The sequence below is a fragment of the Stenella coeruleoalba genome (assembly GCF_951394435.1).
Source record: "Stenella coeruleoalba genome assembly, chromosome: 16".
Lineage (NCBI taxonomy): Eukaryota > Metazoa > Chordata > Mammalia > Artiodactyla > Delphinidae > Stenella > Stenella coeruleoalba.
This window is the reverse complement of record NC_137162.1, coordinates 15,247,387-15,269,001: the sequence shown is the minus strand read 5'-3', so window position 1 is coordinate 15,269,001 and position 21,615 is coordinate 15,247,387. Positions and strand designations below refer to the sequence as shown.

Below are 21,615 nucleotides of genomic sequence, written 5' to 3'. Positions count from 1 at the left end.
AACTTGCTTTGTGCAGATTATATTTATATATTGAGAGCTTACTTTGTGCCAGTGTATTAATCCTGTTGATGGGGGAACTTTGACTCAAGAAATACATAATCCAAAGTTACATGATCATGTGTTATTATGACACAGTGTAACAGTAGTAGCAATAGTTCCTACCAGAGCTGTCTAAAAGTAAAAACCAAAGAGAATGGTTTCACATTCAACATTCTTGAGACAAGTTAGAAAAAATGTTACTGAGTGTGCTGAGTACTTATTTAGAGGAATTATTTTAGGCTTTCTGTAAATTATGCCCATTTTAAACCCATGTTATTTCATTAAAAAATTAGTTGCTCCAACCATATGAAATACCAGTGATTTCTTATTGAATTGAATTTGATTTCCTACTATGATTATGACAGATACAAATTTCTCAGTGTTTTTAATTATACATATAAGGCATATATTTTGTTGAGTGGCTATTTTAATAAATCATGACTTTTCTTCCCTTAAAAAGTGCCTTGAGTTATCTTTTTTTTCCGTTTCAGTCTTGAAACTAAAATAACGTCCTTTTCTATGGAGAGAATAGTACACCAAGAATATATTTAAATTAAGGCCTGAGAAATAGAAGTATAGCTTGTATGCTTGGTGTTTTTCTGCCTGGTCTTCATCTGCTATTAGTCCTCATCTCATTTTAACAGTCTTGAAAGCAAAAGAGGGATATGTTTGTATAATATTCTCTATGAACAGCTCTGTCCTTTTTTGTTCTTTGCTTCCTTTTAGTAGTTCTTCTTTAAAATGCTTTATTTTCTGGACGTTTTGTAATATGTATCTGGTTGAAAATATTAGCTTTTGTTTTTCTGGCTTTTGTTTATCAGCATTTCACATTTTATTATTCTTGTCAGGAGTGCCTGAAATCATAAAAATTCCTGGCTCTTAAATGTCTGTAAGCAAATAAAAATGGGGAAGCAAATGCTGGGTTTGTTTATTTTGAAGCAAAGTGATAACATGAATAACTTTATCTATATATATGTATTAACACATACACATATGCATGTACACATATATTTTAAAAAATGAGAATAATGTTAAAGTGCTTTATTATAAAATATACAGAAATCAGATACACTTTTATACCACTATTAATTCTTTGTAATTAAATAATTCACCTCTGAATTGATATGAATGTTTTATGGGCAGTGTTTGGTGAAATGGATATTGTGCGTCTTTCAAGACAGATGATGTGCAGGTTGGTTTCTTTGAGCCTCCAAACTGACTCCTGATTCTATATCTAAGGAAGCATATCTTAAAGTAGGTGGGATTGTTGACTATATCACTAGGTTTTAATTTTAGATATATGGAATGGGAGAAACCATTGAGGGGAAACGGAGAGACATTTGTTTCTAGGGCATCTGAGGAATGATCAGAGAGCTGGAGATATTTGAAATGAGAGCTGAGGAGGCAATCTTTATGAGATTCAGAGTCTGGCAGTTTTTACTGTGTTATTTGGAACTGGATTCTTTGGGTTAAGAGTAACAGATTGTTGCTACCTTCATTATATTTTATCCATTTATGTTGGTTAATTTTACTTACTCTGTTTGGTTCTGTGCTAGTGTATAAAAAGAAAATAAATGTTGTTTTCTAGAAACTGAGATTTTATTAAGAGAATACAGAGGAAAAGCCTAGATTTTTGTTAAGTCTTGAGTCCCCTTCCTCACATTTCTCTAGTGCCTGTCCCACCTAAGCTTCACATCTCCTTGTTTTCCAAGTTTAGTTTTTCTATGTAGCATCTCCTAAGAGTTTTGCTTAGCCATTACTATACTTTTTCCCCCCTTAACTTGCTCATCTAAGTCTTTCTTCCTTAACCATCTGCTTTCACCTTTTTACTGTTTTAGGCAATAGGAGTATGTTCTAAGACTAGATGGCACCATTAAAGTCAACTGTCCCCCTTTTTCTGTGGAAAGCACTTGTAACAACCAAAAGCTGAAATAGTAAAGAATATAGAAAATGTTAGTGCAACATTTTGAAAAGTATACAGTTGATTGTATAATGTTTAATTTTGTTATAATGTGTAGTTTTCAAAGACAATGATATATACATATCAAATAGATTACTTAAAGGCTAGAGACCTGTGTGGATTCATCTGCTTCTGTGACATCTTTCACTTAATAAAATTTAAGTCTTAATAAGTCACAAGAGGGAAGAAGACAACTTTGAAGAGCATTTTTTCTTTTAAGATGGCTTCCAAACATTGGGATAGATGAGGATTTTTTTTTTTTTGGCTACACCATGTGGCTTGTGGGATCCTAGTTCCCCTATCAGGGATTGAACCTGTGCCCCCTCCAGTGGAAGCGCGGATTCTCAACTACTGGGCCACCAGGGAAGTCCTGAGGAATTTTTAAAAGGCATGAAAATCAAGATATAATAAATCGGATTTATGTTCATATGTAAATAATACAGTAGAACATTAATTTTCAAAGCAGACTCTTAGATACGGTGTGTTCCCACCCCCCGACTCCTGTCAACTCCGTAATCAGAGTGGCTCCAGGTTTCTCTCTTACGTAACTTTAAAAAATCGGAACCACTATAAGTCTTTGATTTGATTGTAAGCAACAGAAACAGTTCTGGCTTATCTGAGCAGAAAAGGCAGTTATTGGAAAGTATGTCAGGGACCACTGTCTACCAGCATTCATTCTTCCCTTCTTTTTAGTGATAGAATTGACTGAGTTTTTAGCTCAGCACATGGTCTTCAGCTACATACCACATTTTTCTGCCTTCCTTGGGTCTAGTATGGTTATTGTGCTAAGTTTAGGGAAGTAGGATGTGAGTGGAAGTGCTGTGTGGGAATTTTACATCATTGAGATCTTTTCCAATGGCTGGTAAATGGCAGTAACTGTAGTAAGCAGTAGCACTTGCCCATTTGCCTCTAGAATGTTTTATGAGAGAGGAATTAACTTTTAGTTTTTTTAAGCAACTTATTTTTTGTTCTCTAAACCTGTACAGAAGGATATTGGGTAGCTCACAAAGGAGATGGGAAGGCTGGAAAAACCTTGGTTAGAAAGGGGTAGGTGTAACAGAAGGCTAGGTGGGTTGGTTCCCAGCAAAGATGAAGCCACAGGGAAGTTTGATTAGGATATTCCTGTTACTGCCACTGGACCCTGGGGTACCACCACTGGTGTCTTTACTGTGGATACTGTATGCTACAGGCTTGGGTAGAAAAAATTCTAAATTCTCCCCACATCTTTGTATCACTTTTGAAGATTTGAAGGCCTGCTTAGTAAAATCTACTTGGCTAAACTTAGGTCTTATCCATGACTTGCTTGGCTGCCTTGAGATATAGAAATAGAGAATTTAACTTTTCTCAATTGCTGCCTTGAGATATAGAAATAGAGAATTTAACTTTTCTGAATTGTGTAGTGGGAAAGGATTCTGTTTCTGAACAAAATTCACACAGAGATTTTCCCAAACTAGGAAGGGGGTTCACATGATTGGAATCTTCTAAATAAATTAAAAAATCCAAATAAAGTATTTTAAAGTGTAGATTGTTGCCATAATTGACAAGGAATGGGCTGAATAGTTCTCTCATGCCTACTCAGAAAAGCTTTGCAATGTGGAATAGATGGTAGGAGTAGACAGGTTGAAAAGATAAACAAGCAGTCTTCAGGGTACAATTCTTTCCTTAATCTATTGCAACAAAACATTTTCCACCTGTTTTATAGAGATGAAAAACAGGTTTTATATACAAGAGCATTGCTTAGCCATTTAAAATTTGTCCCTGGTCCTTTCCTATTCCAGAATGCCCTGTTCAATCCTATCGTTCAGTCCTTTTACATGTCTTCAGGATATTCTTTATAGATCTTCAGTGTTCATTTTCAGTGCGGTTCAGACACTGTTCTCATGTAAGGATTGAAGTTGGTTGTTTTCAGCCTTTAGATGATTGATTAAAAGACAGTATCTTAATATGTAAATCAGGTAATTTGATAGTTTTTTATAGTGTTTCCGATTCTTTATTGAAAGTTACACTTTGGATTTATCTCAGTTCCTTGAATGTTCGTTGTCCCTAAATATTTCAAGGCCTTTCTTATTTCTGCACTTCCCGCTACAACACCCTCACCCCTTAACATTCTAAGACTGGGTCACATCCCCCCACGTACTTTCATAGGACCCTATCTTTTAAATTTATAGCTTTTATCACATTTATGTTTGTGTGATTCTTTATTATCTTTCCTACTGGAATACAAACTCCATGAAGTTAAGAATGACTATGTTTTGATCACCTTTGTGCCTACAGCATCTTCTGTAGTGCCTGTTGTGTAGTAGGCGCTCAAATTTTGTTGTTGTTGTTGAATAAATGAATTAGAAATGTATTAGTTGCTGGTTTAGTGATATGTGGACATTCAAGTATAGATGTTTCAGAAGACTAGTACTCCAATAACTTATGCAATTTACTTGATATATAAAGCATAATTTTAAATATTGAGGGAAACATTTGAATTTGAGCATCTGGTCAGTTATTTTCTTTCAGTCCTTTGGTTTTAGATTTTAGCATTTGCCATTGGGTGGCAGTATTGACTACCAGAGCACACACTTAGATTCCATGGCATTATTTAAGTTGTAAAGACTTGATGATTTTGTTTGTTTTAGAAAAATATAAAATCTTTTAGCTCAGATCCATGAATATTTTATCATACATTATTTTTTTTCTGGGTTAGTCACATAACATATTAGGACAGAATTAGTTACTTTAGGATAGTGTGTATAAGTACACGAGACTATAGGTTGCTTTAAAGAAATCCACAACATAGCTTACGTTTCCCTTTAGAAATTTAATAATAATGAACGTGATCTCTCTAACTTTGTGGAGAGACAAGCAACAGATAATGTGCTAGATTAAATTCTTCTCTTTCTGTTCATTTTCCCCAACCAGCAAAAACAGCAAATCCAACTTTTTGCAAGAGCCAATAAAATAAGTTTTTATTCCTCAGCTACTTGAAAAGTTGTTTAAAAATAGTATTGAGGATGTATATATAACACGCTTTATTTACTAATTCATTCATTTATTTTTGTTCATTTTATGTAACAAAAATTTTAGAGCTTCTTCCAAGTGCTAGGTACTATTCTAGGACCTTTGAATACATCACAGAACAAAGAAAGTAAAGATCCTTGTGGATCTTACATTCAAGCTAAGAGAGACAGACCATAGATAATCAACATAACATATATATTATACATATAATATTTTAGAAAGGGATAAGTGTAATGGAAAAATAAGGTGGAGCTGAGAAGGAGGGATAGGTAGATCTAGGGATGGGAGTTACAATTTTAAATAAAATGATCAGGTTAGGCCTTATTGAGAAGGTGACATTTGAGTAAAGACTTGAAGCAAGTGAGGGAGTTAGCTCTATAGATGTTTAGGAGAAGGGCATTTCAGGCAGAGGGAATAGCCATTGGCAAAGGCCCTAAGGCAGGAACATGCCTGGTGTGTGTGAGGGCCAGCAAAAGGCCAGTGTGCCTGAAATTGAATGACTGAGGGGCAGGTTGTCGGATGTGAGCTCAGAGAAGTTGCAGAGCAAGGAGATGATCGAGGATATGGAGGTAAGGTGCTGGAGTGATGGAGGTTGGTGAGGAATGGAGCTAGATGAGCTAAGCCTTAGTGTTGTAGGCTATTGGAAGGATTTTGACTTTTACCCTAAGTTAAGTGGGGAGCCATTGTAGAATTTTGAGCAGACGATTGATATAATCTGACTTAGTTTTAAAAGGTTCCTGTTGACTTCTATATTGAGAATAGACTATGAAAGCAGAGTACCAGTTAAGAGACTACTACTGTAATTATAATCTAGATGAGAAATGATAGTAGTGTGGGCAGGCAGCAAGGAAGGTAAGAATTGCTTAATACTGAATGTGATTTTAAAACAGGGTTAATAGGATTTGTTGATGCATTGGATATGGGGGATGGGAGAAAGAAAAAAGTCAAGGATGACTTGAAGATTTTTTTGACCTTAGAGTAAGATAGAGTTGTCATCAGTTGACATGAGGAAGATTTTAGGAGGAAGATCAGTTTGAATTTGGTATGTTACGTTTGAGATGTCTTTTAGACATCTAAGAGGAGATGTTGAAAAGGCAGTTGGAGTTTAGTGGAGAGAGGTCTGTACTGTTTGGGGCTGATTGGCTTAAAAATGTTAAATTGGAAATGGTTGATGATACTTAAAGCCATGAGATCAGATGAGATCATGAGGGAAGGGAGTGTAGAGAGAGAGAATAGAACAAAGGACTGTGGGTTACAATAAAATTCACAGAAAATTCTGTGCTAGACATAGGTTCCTTCCTTGTGGAAGGTTACCTAATGTTGAAATATTTACAACCACATACTTTATTGCCTCTGACTTAGATAGGTGGGATAAACAAATCCTGCTTTCAATCCCAGCTATCTCTGTATTTGTCATTTTCAACTAATCAGAACCAGTCTATAAAGCTTTGTTTGCAAGCCTTTCACCACTCAAAAATAGTAATTGGAAAACACTGATCTTTGCTAACAGAAGGGCAGTTCCTTTCCATACTGTAATCACATCATTGACCTAAACTGTGAGAACCAAGTATTCTTGGAACAGATCTGGTGTAGTGATTACCATTCACAAATTCATTGTTCTGTAAAATTAGGATATTGTCAGAACAGCTGTGGACATTTAAAATACACTAAAGTTGATAACTGTCCTTTGGAGATTGGTTTTATGGGCCTAGAAAATGTTTAGAATACTTTGGAAACTGAAACAAAATCAAAATTTTCTGATGATGTTAGAAGATAGGACTCTTGCAATGATGTTATCTCATTTTGCCTTTTATTATGGAGAACTTCAGATTCAATACGATCATAAGACTATTTCTGGAGTGATTACAGTAAGTTACATGTACCTCTCTTCAAATCTTCCTTCTCAGAATACTTTTCCTTTCCTATTAGCAGTCCAGTTTCTTTGTGGGAAATTGCCTTTCACTCATTGAGAGTAGTCTTGATGGGACGATAAATCCAGATACCTGTCTATTTTAAGCTTAGTTTTCAGCCTCTTTTTAAAAATTCTTTGAATTTCCCCATGTTTTTTTCAACAAATACCGATTTTTCCTTAACCTAGCCAAAAGTAGTTTCTGTAGCTTACAACCAAAGCAATCTAGCTGATATACTACACTAGAGGTACTATTCAGGGAATTGTTGTTAAACTCACTTGAAGACTTCACATTTTAATCCTTCTTTATGGAAGAAAAGTTATTTTATAAAACTAATTTGTATAAAGCAAATAAAATTTTTGTACTGATTTCCAGTATCAAAACAGAGATAGAGTCCCTTAGAAAAACTTTTCCAGTGCAAAATAGACTACTTTGGGAAGGAAGAAAGAATATAATTCAGTAGTTCTGGAATTGCTTTGGAGAAACTTTCAAAACTTTGTAGTACTTTCTTTATTCTAGGTTTTGTCCTTTGCAATTATTTCTCAATTGTATTTATCTCTGATTATAAATTTTTAGTTGTAATTTTACTGTTTTCTTTTGGCATGTATATTTACTATACCTAATAATGCTAGGCTTCATTAACATATTTTGCCTGTAGACTTGATTATACTTAGTTTCCTTGTATATTAAAATGAGAGGATGGACTTCATAATAGTAATAATGTTACTATTATGAAGGTTTCATTATAGTATTTAATATTAAGTACAATTTCATTCAATCTTATTTTATTTTCACAGAATCCTATGTTCTTCTGCGTATAATCTCCATGATTAAACTGAAGTTTAGAGAAGTTAATTCGTCCAAGGTTTCATAGCTAATAAGTTGGAAAGCGAGGTTTGACTTCATAGCTCTTGCTCTTGATCTTTTATGGCTCTAAGGTTATTTTCATTCATTCATTCATTCATTCATTCATTCATGCAGTAAGTGAATACTGAGGCCAGTCATATAAGAGTTGTGGGCCATGTTAAGGATTTTTATTTTTAGTGTGATGGGAAATCATTGAAAGATTTTGAGTAGGGAAATTTATATTTTTAATCATTCTGGTTGCATTGTGGAGAGTTGAATGTGATAGGAAGGCAGCAAGAATGGAAATAGGGAGACCAGTTTGGAGACTATTGCAGTAGTCCAGGTGAGATTGGATGGTGACTTGTACTAGGATGATAGTTGGAAAGGGAAGGATCAGTGTTTAGAGCCTGGTAGAGGTGATCGAATTTAAAAATGTTTATAATTGGTAAGGTACAGACACTTAGACACCAACCAATCAAAACTGATGCTGACTTTAGCACTGGGGCAGGATCCTGGATGAGCCATGCTGTGCCAGGCATTACCCCTTTAGTTGTCTTTTGCGGAGAGTCTGGATTATCTCAGGGGCCAGGGGAACTGGGAAGGGGAAGACCTGGTACCTGCAGCAGCATCTACTTAACAATCAGTGAAGCATTTCCATGTTTTAACAGTTGGAAAGGCTGTATTCCTGCATACGTAATGAATGTCAGTCCAGGATTTGTTGGATATGGGTGTGGGAGAAAAAGAGAACTCAAGAATAGCTCCAAGATCTTTGCCCTGAGCAACTGGGTAAATGGAAGTGCCGTTTACTGAGATGGTAAACACTGGTGAAGGAGCAGATTTGGAGGGAAAGAAATCAAGATTTTAGTTTTGGACATGTTAAGTTTGAGATGATTATGAGACATCCAAGTGGAAATGTCATGTAGGTAGTTTTACTTTTGAGTCTGGAATTCAAGAGAGATTGTGAGGATGGGAGGTATAAATTTAAGAGGGATGAATATAATTCCACTTTGGATTGTAGAACAGTGTCAAAAATTTGTCTCGCAGTAGCCTGTCACTAATGCCGAAAATTACATCATTAGAAATTCATTTATGCTCTTTGGATTAACCCATGGAAAAGGTAGCATATTAAATCTTTATGAAAACCCACTGTAATATGAATTCGTTTATTACATCCTTTTCAAGACAGCTGTGATCTGCTTACCTTGAGGAGATTCCCATATTGATTGATAAAAGTTATGCAGGGAGAATTATGCAGAGATGTTCCATAACAGGACAGATAATGAAGTGGTAGACTTTTCATGGATGTGTTTTTATAAAAAGGGAGTCTTGGATGGCTTTAAATGATACTTAATGGGTGGTGAAGCCTTTGTGTGTATAAAGTGTTCTCTATAGTTATTTGTGTTTTAAATTAATATTCAGTTTATAAATTTACATTTTTAATCATTTTAGTTACGAGTGCAGAAAACTACAAATTAAGACATCTAATTTTCCTTACAGTTTTAAGTCATATTCATAAATCTTTCTATTTATAAACTTATTAATTTAGAGTAAAATAAAGACAATCTGTAGAGTTTGGCTATAGACCATTCCTTCTAATAACTGCTAGAAGTTACATAAAATAAGGTAGTAACAAAGAGGAAGAATTTGACTGCTGGTTTGCATAGAAAAGTAGATATTTTAGATTATAGAGTAAAAATTTAAAAATCTCTAAAATCCAATTTCTTGTATTAAATAACAGTATTTATCTGAAGTTATAAATTTAGTTATTAGCATTAGTTTCCTATAATTGCTGTAACAAATTACCACAAACTTGGTGTTTTAACACACATTCATTATTCTCTTACCATTCTGGAAGTTAGAAGTCTGAAATATGTTTCACTGAGCCCAAATCAAGGTGTTTGCAGGGTCACACTCCTTCTGAGGCTCTAAGAAAGAATCTGCATCCTTGACTTTTCCAGTAATAGAGTTTCAGTCCCTACATTCATTAGCTCTTTTCCCCTACTCCATCTCCAAAGCATGGAGCACAGCATCCTGCTTCAGTGGTAATATTGATTTCTCCTTCTGTAGTCAAATCTCTCTTACAAGGACACTTGTGATTACATGTAGAGCCCTGCGCTCTAGAGCCTGCGAGCCACAGCTACTGAACCTGCATGCCACAACTATTGACGCCTGTGTACCTAGAGCCCGTGCTCCGCAACAATGAGAAGCCCGCGGACTGCAACAAAGAGCAGCCCCTGCTCACAGCAACTAGAGAAAACCTGTGTGCAGCAATGAAGGCCCAATGCAGCCAAAAATAATACGTAAATAAAATAAATAAATTTAAAAAAGAATAGATACCTAAAATTGAAAAAAAAAGTACAAAGAATATACAAATGTCCTTTACCCAGATTAACCTATTATTAACATTTTACTCTTTTTGCTTTATTATTCCTGATTTAAAATAAATCTACATTTTTCTTTTTAAGAAAACAAGATATAGCATTTAGACCAATTAGGTATACCACTCATGTGTAATTGTCCATATGATCTTATTTCTCTTCAGTTAAGTTAGAGGTTGGTAAACTTTTCTGTAGAAGGCCACATAGTAACTATTTTCGGCTTTGGGAATTGCATGATATCTGTTGCAACTACTCAACTCTGCTGAGTACTGCAGAAGTAGCCATAGATAATACTTAAATGAATGAGCATACTGTGTTCTTAAGAAACTTTATTACAAAAGCAGGTAGTGGGTTGGATTTTGCTCATGGGCTGTTGTTTGCCAACCTGAGTTAAATGCGTTCTAAGTGGTTTAGAATTGTAGTTTAACTTATTTTTAAAAAAATCAGTGTGTTCCTTTAATTTCTTTGGTTACCAAGGAATAGTTCACAGTCTTTTCACTCAGAAATTATAAAGTTTTCTATATTTGATTTAAAAGATTGTGTTGTTATCAAAGAGATAATCTAGGGTGCTATCTAATTTGTACCTGAAAAATACAGACTCATAGAATGTAAGCATTGAAAAGGACTTGGAAGATGAATGAATGAATGCATGGGTGAGTGAACAAATGAGAAAATAAAAACTGTAAAGGCTAATATTTCTGAAATTAGGGTCTGTTTGGAAGCTTTAAAATTTTGTGATTCAGTGATAATCTAAAACTTTTTGATATAAGAAAATTTAACATCAAGTGATTGATCTCATAATTGTATAAAAATGCCACTAGATTGCAGTGCCAGCATTTGTGTTGACTGTTTAGTTAGGACCAAGTAGTATCCTTATTGCAGGCTAAAAAGAATATTGAAGAGTACTGATACTTTTGTGATAAGTGAAGGTCAACAGATGTTATGGCATATTATATGGATAAAAAAGGTTTGTAAAAGATAAATGAAAGAAAAGTGCTGGGAGAATTATGTTGTCAAAATAATATAAGTATCTTAAAGTTGCATAAAAAAGGTGCTATGGAATTGATATCATTTTCCACTTAGGACCAATGATTTACTTTGAGCAGAACAACACCATTCATCATTTTAAGCAAAAATTAATTTTAATGATTTTATAAGTTTGTTTATATACATAATTTATAAGTTTATGTTGGTTTTATATTTATAAAAGAACTTTAAACATAAGGAATTTATTTCTAGTTTTTGTTTAAGCATATTAGTTTCATTAGAATTAAAATAATCTGTGAGCCCTTAAATTTGATGAAAATACATTTCCTTTAGGAGCATTCCTTCCATAACTTAAGTTTGAGAAACACTGATCTAGCCTAGCCTGCTACATTTTACAGGTGAGGAACCAAGACTCATGAGTAACATCATGAACATGGATAGGAAAAGGCAGTGTTTTTAACTTAGAGTATTTACGTTATCCTGCACTCATTAATAGTTTTTATTTTATTATGCATAATAATTTTTTCTGTTTGAGGATAATAAGCCTCTCTACTGATGCCAATTTTGGTTGTTCTTAATAAGAATGATGCTAAGAAAAAATGTAATTTTATTTTTATATTTCTTTAATAGTTTACAATTTATGAATGCTTTAATTTCCACTGTGTTTAAAAAAATTAAATATTTATAATAATCCTTAGGAGATAGATTGTTATTTCTGTTTTATAGATGAAGGCGTGATGATGGCAAAGGTAAGCAGACTTTCCCAAGGTCACACTTTTAGTAAGAGACAGAACTGGGATTTTGAGTACATTGTTTACTGTTCTAATATCCTATTAGCATACTGAAATAAATCTGAAATTTATATCATTTAAGTAATTCTTTCAGATTGTATTATTTATTTGAACGTATCCAAGTCTGATTTGAGTGTATGATTTTTTCCTCTGTAAGCATTACATTTGCTTTTAGAGTTTTTTCTGTAAGTTATATTTCAGACCATTTATGTACATTATATTATTAATAAGATGAGCATTGGATTCTTAAATTCTCTTAATCCATGTATTCTGTTTCTACAATCTAAGGTCTTTGTTTAATGCATTGTGTTGTTTGATTTTTTTAAATAGGTCCTGATTGTTCTTTGAATGTTCCTTCCACTGAGTCTTACTGGATTCTGCCAAATGTTAAACCCTTCAGTCCTTCTGTAGGTCGGGCTTCCCATAAAGCTGTTTTACATGGGAAATTTATGTGGGTGATTGGTGGATATACTTTTAACTACAGTTCTTTTCAAATGGTCCTGAAGTAAGTTTTCTTTTTGTTTTTCAGATTTTCACAGTCTAATTTTTAGGCTGGATATTTTTCGGTAATAAGACTATCCTAAATGCCCTATGTTATTGATACACAAATTTATGAATGATTATTTTTGTAATATATCTGTTTGCCGCATAGGACTGATTTGAGAATATATAAACTCAGTGTATCAATAAGTTATTTGTCATTGGGCATATAGGTTTGTTCTATATAGATATTTCATTAACTTTCTAGAGTGCTTTTAATAAATTCTGAATAAGAAAATATTAACTTTAAATAAGCCCAGGCCGGGCCAAGCCTATATTGGGCATTATGAATATTGCTACCTTTTATTTTTTCAGAATGAAGTATAATTGCTTATATAAAAGTACTTTCAGTTTTTCTGCAAATTTTAATTTACCTAAACTTTTACTTTGCATTTACTTTACAAGCTTTTGTTGGGAGAACAGTGCCAGTATTATAAGATAGGTTATGCATTTACTGTTGACTCAATAGAGATTGTCCTTTGCGTGATTAGATGACAAGGAGAACTGCGTGGATGCTAGCTTTATCTGATTTTTTCAGCTGATAATTTTATTTTATGAACTATTCAATACTATTCAATAATAGAATAAAAGAGGAGATAAGAATAATTTGATTATCAATGTTGTTTTCAGGGGTGATATTCATAATTTGTAATAACTGATGCAACTTGGGCATCAATCAGTTGGAACTGACCCTGGACAGTGTACCATAATGGTGTATACCCAAAAGGGTTGCCATATTCAGTCGATAAATATACAGGACACACAGTTAAATTTGAATTTTAGATCAACAGTGAATAATTTTTTAGTATGCATAAGCCTCATAATTTTATTTTATTTTTTGGTTTTGTCCCAAATATTGCATGTATCATACTTATACTAAAAAATTGTTGTTTATCTGAAATTCAGGTTTAACTGGGCATTCTGTATTTTATCTGTAAACTCTAATTTCTGAAAATACTCGTCCTATTAATTTTGGGGATCAAAAAAATTCTGTGTTAGGAGATTGCTTTAAAACTATGACTGAATAAGACTGGAATTAAAGTATGAAATAAAATAAAATAAATTCTGGAGAGGGGGGGGAGAATTTTAGGTAAATATTTAAGTGAACAATTAGTAGAATTCTGTAACACAATAAATGAAGGATAAAATATAGTAGAAAGAATTGAAAGAGAGTTGGTAGGATTAAAATGAATTGTTAAGATATGCAAAGAACCTGAGGAACCGAGAGTTAAATGTGGAAAAGAAAAGGAAATTAACTATGATTCATGAAAATGAAAAGGTTGTGAAAATAAAGTAGAACTTCGGATTAAACTGTGGTATTTGCAAAGTAGAGTTGTGAAGACAGAGTATAGTTGTCAAGGAAACATGGAGATCCTAAAAGTTTGTGTTCTGTACGAGTTAAATAGCATATTTTAAATTAAGTGATGAATTTTACTTGATATTCTCCTAAACATATATTTTCTATTTGAACCAGATAGTTTAATTTTTTTTTTTTGTCTGAAATCTGGTTCTTTTGGTTACAGTGTTTATTTAGTTTTATAGTAAACTAGAGGTATCAGCTTAGAAGTAATCAGCAACTTTGTTGCTGTTTTCACAGGTTAGAGAATATTTTTTCATTTTTCTGAATGTGGTTTAGCTGTAGGTAAGGATGTTTAAAAGCTTTTAGAAGTGATGGTGTCAGTTATAAGTTGATTTATCTTCTGTAGTAGAATTTAATTGAGGTGTAGATGTTATGCTTAAGACAAATTATTCAGTAAATAATATAAAAGTTTTGTATTAGTGTCTATTAAATTAGAGAGTATTTTACGGAACATTTATACATCGACATTAGAATTAATATGTATTCATGGGCATAGCAAATTGTTTTGAACACTTACTTTGTGCTTAGTACTTGGGATCTGTCAGTGCACATAATGAATATCCCATCTTTGTGAAGTTAGTGAGGAAGGACAGGCAATTAGAAAAAAATGTAATTAGCATGATAAATATGTATATTATAAATAAATTATATGTACATATATTCATATACAGATATAGATAGATAGCAAGATAGGTAACAGGGGTAAGCAAATCAGGAATGCCAAAGAGGAGGGAGTTGCACTCACAAATGTAGTGGTGTAGGCTTCATGGGAAAGGTGAGAGCTGAGCAAAGACTTGAAGGGGTCAGACATTGGCAGAGAAGAAAGCCAGACAAAAGCCTTAAGGTAGGAGCTTCAAGGAGGCCCAGGTGACTTTAAAAGTGTAGAAGAGCTCACTATTGTTTAGGTTAATCGGCTGGTTCAGAAAAAATTAACTCCGGTAATAAATAGCCTAGTCAAGTTATTGTATATTATACATTCGGATGATTGAATCCTAATTTAGACTAGGTATATCTTGAATGAGTCTCTATTAGAAATTTCTAATATGGTATATGAAATTATGAGTTTATTCTAATTGTTTTTGAATTAATGAATATTTAAATACAAGAAAGCATATGCAAATTACAAAACTGAAAATGAATCTTAGCTTATGAAGTTATTTTTTTTTTCTTGTTTTTAGTTACAATTTAGAAAGCAGTATATGGAATGTAGGAACTGTATCAAGGGGACCTCTCCAGAGATATGGGCATTCTCTTGCTTTATATCAGGTATGAATCCTGCTTTAAATTTTAATCTTTTTTTTTCTTTTTTTAGACTTTATAGGAAGAAATACTAAATCTCAGATTTATTTCAAACATTTAGTAAGAACAGTAGATCATATGAATCACAATAACTTGAGATGTCAAAGACTTTTATACTATTTTAGTAAAAATAAAAAGATTTTAATACAGTCCTCCATTGAACATGAGAAGAAATGAAGGTTGAGTTTTTGTCCATGATATACATAACAAAAATTTACCATATTAACCATTTTTAAGAGTAGAATTCATTCAGTGGCATTAAGTATATTCAAGTTGTTGTACAGCCATTACTGTTATTTTCAGACTTCTTTTCATCTTACAAAACTGAAACTCTGTACCCATACAGTAGCTCCTCATTTCCCCCTTTCCCCAGACCTTGCAAACTACCATTCTGCTTTCTGTCTCTGTGAATTTGACTATTCTAGGGACCTCATATAAGTGAAATCATACAGTGTTTGTCCTTTAATGACTGGCTTATTTCACTTGGCTTGGTGTCCTCAAGATTCATCCATCTTGTAGCATGTGTCAGAATTTCCTTCCTTTTTACGTCTGAATAATGTTCTGTTGTATGTATATATTGCACTGCATTTTGTTTATCCATTCATCCATCGATAGATACTTGGGTTGCTTCTACCTTTTTGGCTATTATGAATAATGCTATTATGAACATGGGTATACAACTATCTTTTCAAGTCCCTGATTTCAATTCTTTTGGATAGATAGCCAGAAGTGGAATTGCTGGATTGTATGGTAATTCTATTTTTAAATTTTTGAGGAACTGCTATATTGTTTTCCACAGCAGCTGTAACAATTTTACATTCCTGCCAGCAGTGCACAAAAGTTTCAATTCCTCCATATCCTTGTCAGCACTTGTTATTTTCCTCTTCCTTCCTTCCTTCCTTCCTTCCTTCCTTCCTTCCTTCCTTCCTATAGTAGCCATCCTGATGGATGTAAAGCAGTATCTCATTGTGATTTTGATTTGTATTTCCTTAATGATTTGTGGTATGTAACATCTTTTCAAGTGCTTATTGGCTATTTGTATGCTTTCTCTGGATAAACATATATTCAAGTCTTTTGCCCATTTTTAACTTTTTTTTGGTGTTGAGTTGTAGGAGTTCTTTATATATTCTGGATTTTATCCCCTAATTGGATATATTATTTGCAAATATTTTCTCTCATCCTGTGGGCTTTTTCACTCTATTGATAGTGTCCTTTGATGGGCAGGTTTTTAATTTTGACACAGTCCAATTTATCTGTTTTTTCTTTTGTTGTGAGTGCTTTTGGTGTCATATCCAATAAATCATTGCCAAATCCAATGTTATGAAGCCTTTTCCCTATGTTTTCTTTTAAGAATTGTGAAGTTTTAGTTCTTAGGTCTTTAATCTGTTTTGAGTTAATTTTTGTTTAGGATATAAAGTAAGGGTCCAATTATTTTCTCTTACATATGGATATTCAGTTTTCCCTGCACTATTTGTTGAAAAGACTTTTCCCCCATTAAATGGTCTTGGCACTCTTGTTGAAAGCATTTGATCATATATGCAAAGATTTATTTCTGAGCTCTCTAGTTCTTTGATCTAGATCTGTGTTTATTCCAGTACCACACTGTTTTGATTAGTGTAGTTTTGTAGTAAGTTTTGAAATGTAGAAATGTGAGACCTCCAACTTCAGTCTTGTTTTTCAAGTTTGTTTTATTTATTCAGGGTCCCTTAAGATTCCATAATAGTTTAGGATGGATTTTTCTACTTATGCAAAATGTCATTGGGATTTTGATAGGGATTGCTTTTAATCAGTTATTTTTATGTATTTGTGGGGTTCATGAATTTAGCATGATTAAAATCAGGCTATTTAATTGGTTTTTATTTTGAATCAACAAAAATTCATGTATTTTGTGGACTGTGACTACACTCTTCAAATCAGAATTTATATATTTTCTGTGCTTGTTTAAGAAAATTTGGAAAACACAGGAGCAATGTAAAGAATAAACTACCACTGTTTTGTTCTATGCATATACATGTTTAAGAAATTAAATAAAAATCTCTCTGTGTACATATGTATGTGGATATATGTTTCTTTGTTTTCTTTCAGTTTTTTGATTTATTTCATTTTCTTGTAACAGCTTTATTGAGATATAATTGGCATACGATACAATTCATGTGTTTAAAATGTACAACTGAATGCTTTTTAGTATCTTCAGAGTTGTGCAATTATCTCTTGCATGCTTGTCAAAATTGCAGTGTTGCGTAATCAATTTTAGAATATTTTCATCACCTTGTAAAGAAGTCCTGTACCCTTCAGCTGTCACCCTTGCCCCTCCCTGTGTCCTCAAGGCCATTCTCTATGTCTGTGTCTTTATTCCTGTCCTGCCCCTAGGTTCATCAGAACCATTTTTTTTTAGATTACATATATATGTGTTGGCATATGGTATTTGTTTTTCTCTTTCTGACTTACTTCACTCTGTATGACAGACTTAGGTCCATCCACCTCATTACAAATAACTCAATTTCGTTTCTTTCTATGGCTGAATAATATTCCACTGTATATAGGTGCAACATCTTCTTTATCCATTCATCTGTTGATGGACACTTAGGTTGCTACCATGTCCTGTCTACTGTAAATAGTGCTGCAGTGAACATTGTGGTACATGATTCTTTTTGAATTATGGTTTTCTCAGTGTATATGCCCAGTCGTGGGATTGCTGGGTCATATGGTAGTTCTATTTTTAGTTTTTTAAGGAACCTCTGTACTCTTCTCCATAGTGGCTGTATCAATTTACATTCTCACCAACAGTGCCTCTCCACACCCTCTGCAGCATTTATTGTTTGTAAATTTTTTGATGATGGCCATTGTGAGGTGATACCTGATTATAATTTTGGTTTGCATTTCTCTAATGATTAGTGATGTTGAGCATCCTTTCATCAGTTTGTTGGCAATCTGTATTTCTTCTTTGAAGAAATGTCTGTTTAGGTCTTCTGCCCATTTTTGGATTGGGTTGTTTGTTTTTTTGATATTGAGCTGCATGAACTGCTTGTATATTTTGGAGATTAATCCTTTCTCAGTTGCTTCGTTTGCAAATATGTTCTCCCATTCTGAGGGTTGTCTTTTCGTCTTGTTTATGGTTTCCTTTGCTGTGCAAAAGCTTTGAAGTTTCATTAGGTCCCATTTGTTTATTTTTGTTTTTATTTCCATTTCTCTAGGAGGTGGGTCAAAAAGGATCTTGCTGTGATTTATGTCATACAGTGTTCTGCCTACGTTTTCCTCTAAGAGGAAGCATATTTCCTCTCTGCCTACTTTCTGGGGAGTTTTTATCATAAATGGGTGTTGAATTTTGTCGAAAGATTTTTCTGCATCTATTGAGATTATCATATGGTTTTTATCCTTCATTTTGTTAATATGGTGTATTACATTGATTGATTTGCGTATATTGAAGAATCCTTCCATTCCTGGGATAAACCCCACTTGATCATGTTGTATGATCCTTTTAGTGTGCTGTTGGATTCTGTTTGCTAGTACTTTGTTGAGTATTTTTGCATCTATGTTGATCAATGATATTGGCCTGTAGTTTTCTTTGTTGTGACATCTTTGTCTGGTTTTGGTATCAGGGTGATGGTGTCCTTGTAGAATGAGTTTGGGAGTGTTCCTCCCTCTGCTATAGTTTGGAATAGTTTGAGAAGTATAGGTGTTAGTTCTTCTCTAAATGTTTGATAGAATTTGCCTGTGAAGCCATCTGGTCCTGTACTTTTGTTTGTTGGAAGATTTTTAATCACAGTTTCAATTTCAGTGCTTGTGATTGGTCTGTTTATATTTTCTATTTCTTCCTGGTTCAGTCTCGGAAGGTTGTGCTTTTCTAAGAATTTGTCCATTTCTTCCAGATTGTCCATTTTATTGGCATATAGTTGCTTGTAGTAGTCTCTCATGATCCTTTGTATTTCTGCAGTGTCAGTTGTTATTTCTCCTTTTTCATTTCTAATTCTGTTGATTTGAGTCTTCTCCCTTTTTTTCTTGATGAGTCTGACTAATGGTTTATGAATTTTGTTTATCTTCTCAAAGAACCAGCTTTTAGTTTTATTGATCTTTGCTATTATTTCCTTCATTTCTTTTTCATTTATTTATGATCTGATCTTTATGATTTCTTTCCTTCTGCTAACTTTGGAGTGTTTTTGGTTCTTCTTTCTCTAATTGCTTTAGGTGTAAGGTTAGGTTGTTTATTTGAGGTTTTTCTTGTTTCTGGAAGTAGGATTGTATTGCTATAAAGTTCCCTTTTAGAACTGCTTTTGCTGCATCCCATAGGTTTTGGGTTGTCGTGTTTTCTTTGTCATTTGTTTCTAAGTATTTTTTGATTTCCTCTTTGATTTCTTCAGTGATCTCTTGGTTATTTTGTAGCGTATTGTGTAGCCTCCATGTGTTTGTATTTTTTACAGTTTTTTCCTGTAATTGATATCTAGTCTCATAGTGTTGTGGTCGGAAAAGATACTTGGTACAATTTCAATTTTATTAAATTTACCAAGGCTTCATCTGTGACCCAAGATATGGTCTATCCTGGAGAATGTTCCATGAGCACTTGAGAAGAAAGTGTATTTTGTTGTTTTTGGATGGAATGTCCTATAAATATCAATTAAGTCCATTTTGTTTAATTTGTCATTTAAAGCTTGTGTTTCCTTATTTATTTCATTTTGGATGGTCTGTCCATTGGTGAAAGTGGGGTGTTAAAGTCCCCTACTATAATTGTGTTCCTTCCGATTTCCCCTTTTATGGCTGTTAGCATTTGCCTTATGTATTAAGGTGCTCCTATGTTGGGTGCATAAATATTTACCATTGTTATATCTTCTTCTTGGATTGATCCCTTGATCATTATGTAGTGTCCTTCTTTGTCTCTTGTAATAGCCTTTATTTTAAAGTCTATTTTGTCTGATATGAGAATTGCTACTTCAGCTCTCTTTTGGTTTCCATTTGCATGGAATATCTTTTTCCATCCCCTCACTTTCCGTCTGTATGTGTCCCTAGGTCTGAAGTGGGTCTCTTGTGGATAGCATATATACAGGTGTTGTTTTTGTATCCATTCAGCCAGTCTGTGTCTTTTGGTTGGAGCATTTGATCCATTTACATTTAAGGTAATTATCGATATGTATGTTCCTGTTACCATTTTCTTAATTGTTTTCTTTTTGTTTTTGTAGGTCTTTCCCTTATCCTGTGTTTCCTGCCTAGAGAAGTTTCCGTAGCATTTGTTGTAAAGCTGGTTTGGTGGTGCTGAATTCTCTTAGCTTTTGCTTGTCTGAAAAGCTTTTGACTTCTCCATCAAATCTGAATGAGATCCTTGCTGGGTAGAGTAATCTTGGTTGTAGGTTTTTCCGTTTCATCACTTTAAATATGTCCTGCCACCCCCTTCTGGCTTTCAGAGTTTCTGCTGAAAGATTAGCTGTTAACCTTATGGGGATTCCCTTGTATGTTATTTGTTGCTTTTCTCTTGCTGCTTTTAATATTTTTTCTTTGTATTTAATTTTTGATAGTTTGATTAATATGTGTCTCAGCATGTTTGTCTTTGGGTTTATCCTGTATGGGACTCTCTGCGCTTCCTGGACTTGATTGACTATTTCCTTTCCCATGTTAGGGAAGTTTTCGACTGTAATCTCTTCAAATATTTTCTCAGACCCTTTCTTTTTCTCTTCTTCCTCTGGGACCCCTATAATTCGAATGTTGGTGTGTTTAGTGTTGTCCCCGAGGTCTCTGAGTCTGTCCTCAGTTCTTTTCATTCTTTTTTCCTTATTCTGCTCCCTGGCAGCTATTTCCTCCATTTTATCTTCCAGCTCACTCATCCGTTCTTCTGCCTTAGTTATTCTGCTATTGATTCCTTCTAGAGTATTTTTAATTTCAGTTATTGTGTTGTTCATCACTATTTGCTATTTAGTTCTTCTAGATCCTTGTTAAATGTTTCTTGTATTTTCTCCATTCTGTTTCTGAGAATTTGGATCATCTATACTATCACTATGAATTCTTTTTCTGGTATGTTGCCTATTTCATCTTCATTTATTTGGTCTTGTAGGTTTTTACCTTGCTTATTCGTCTGTAATATATTTTCTTGTCGTTTCTTCTTTTTGATGGTTGGGGCTGTATTCCTGTCTTACCGGTTGTTTGGCCTTAGGTGTCCAGCCCTGGAGTTTGCAGGCAGTTGGATAGAGCCGGGCCTTGGTGCTGAGATGAGGACCTCTGGGAGGCCTTACTCTGATTTATATTCCCTAGGGTGTGAGGTTCTCTGTTAATCCACTGGGTTGGACTTGGAGCTCCCACCACAGGAGCTTGGGCCCTACCTCTGGCCTGGGAACCAAGCAAAAAAAAAAAAAAAAAAGAAAGAAAGGAGGAGAAAAGGAGCAGTACGATATCAAAGAATAAAAAAACAAAAAGATTTGAAAGATAAAAGATATATTAGGAAAAGTAAAAATATAATTGCAACAAGGTAAAATAAAACCACAACAGAAAAAAGAAAAAAAAAAGGTGGGGGAAA

General features: G+C 33.8%; 1 protein-coding gene across 8 annotated transcripts in view; it reads left to right on the top strand.

Annotated features, from left to right (window-relative positions):
- Positions 1–21,615, top strand: part of ATRNL1 (attractin like 1) — a 696,391-nt gene that overhangs the window by 38,845 nt on the left and 635,931 nt on the right. For all 8 annotated transcript variants that reach the window (XR_013824301.1, XR_013824302.1, XR_013824303.1 and 5 more), the window contains exons 6-7: positions 12,251–12,425; positions 14,999–15,086. Coding sequence is in view for 3 of the 8 variants with exons in the window: in XM_079900307.1 (XP_079756433.1) it covers positions 12,251–12,425; positions 14,999–15,086 (263 nt within the window). In the remaining 5 variants the exon portion in view is untranslated. The remainder of the gene's footprint in view (positions 1–12,250; positions 12,426–14,998; positions 15,087–21,615) is intronic.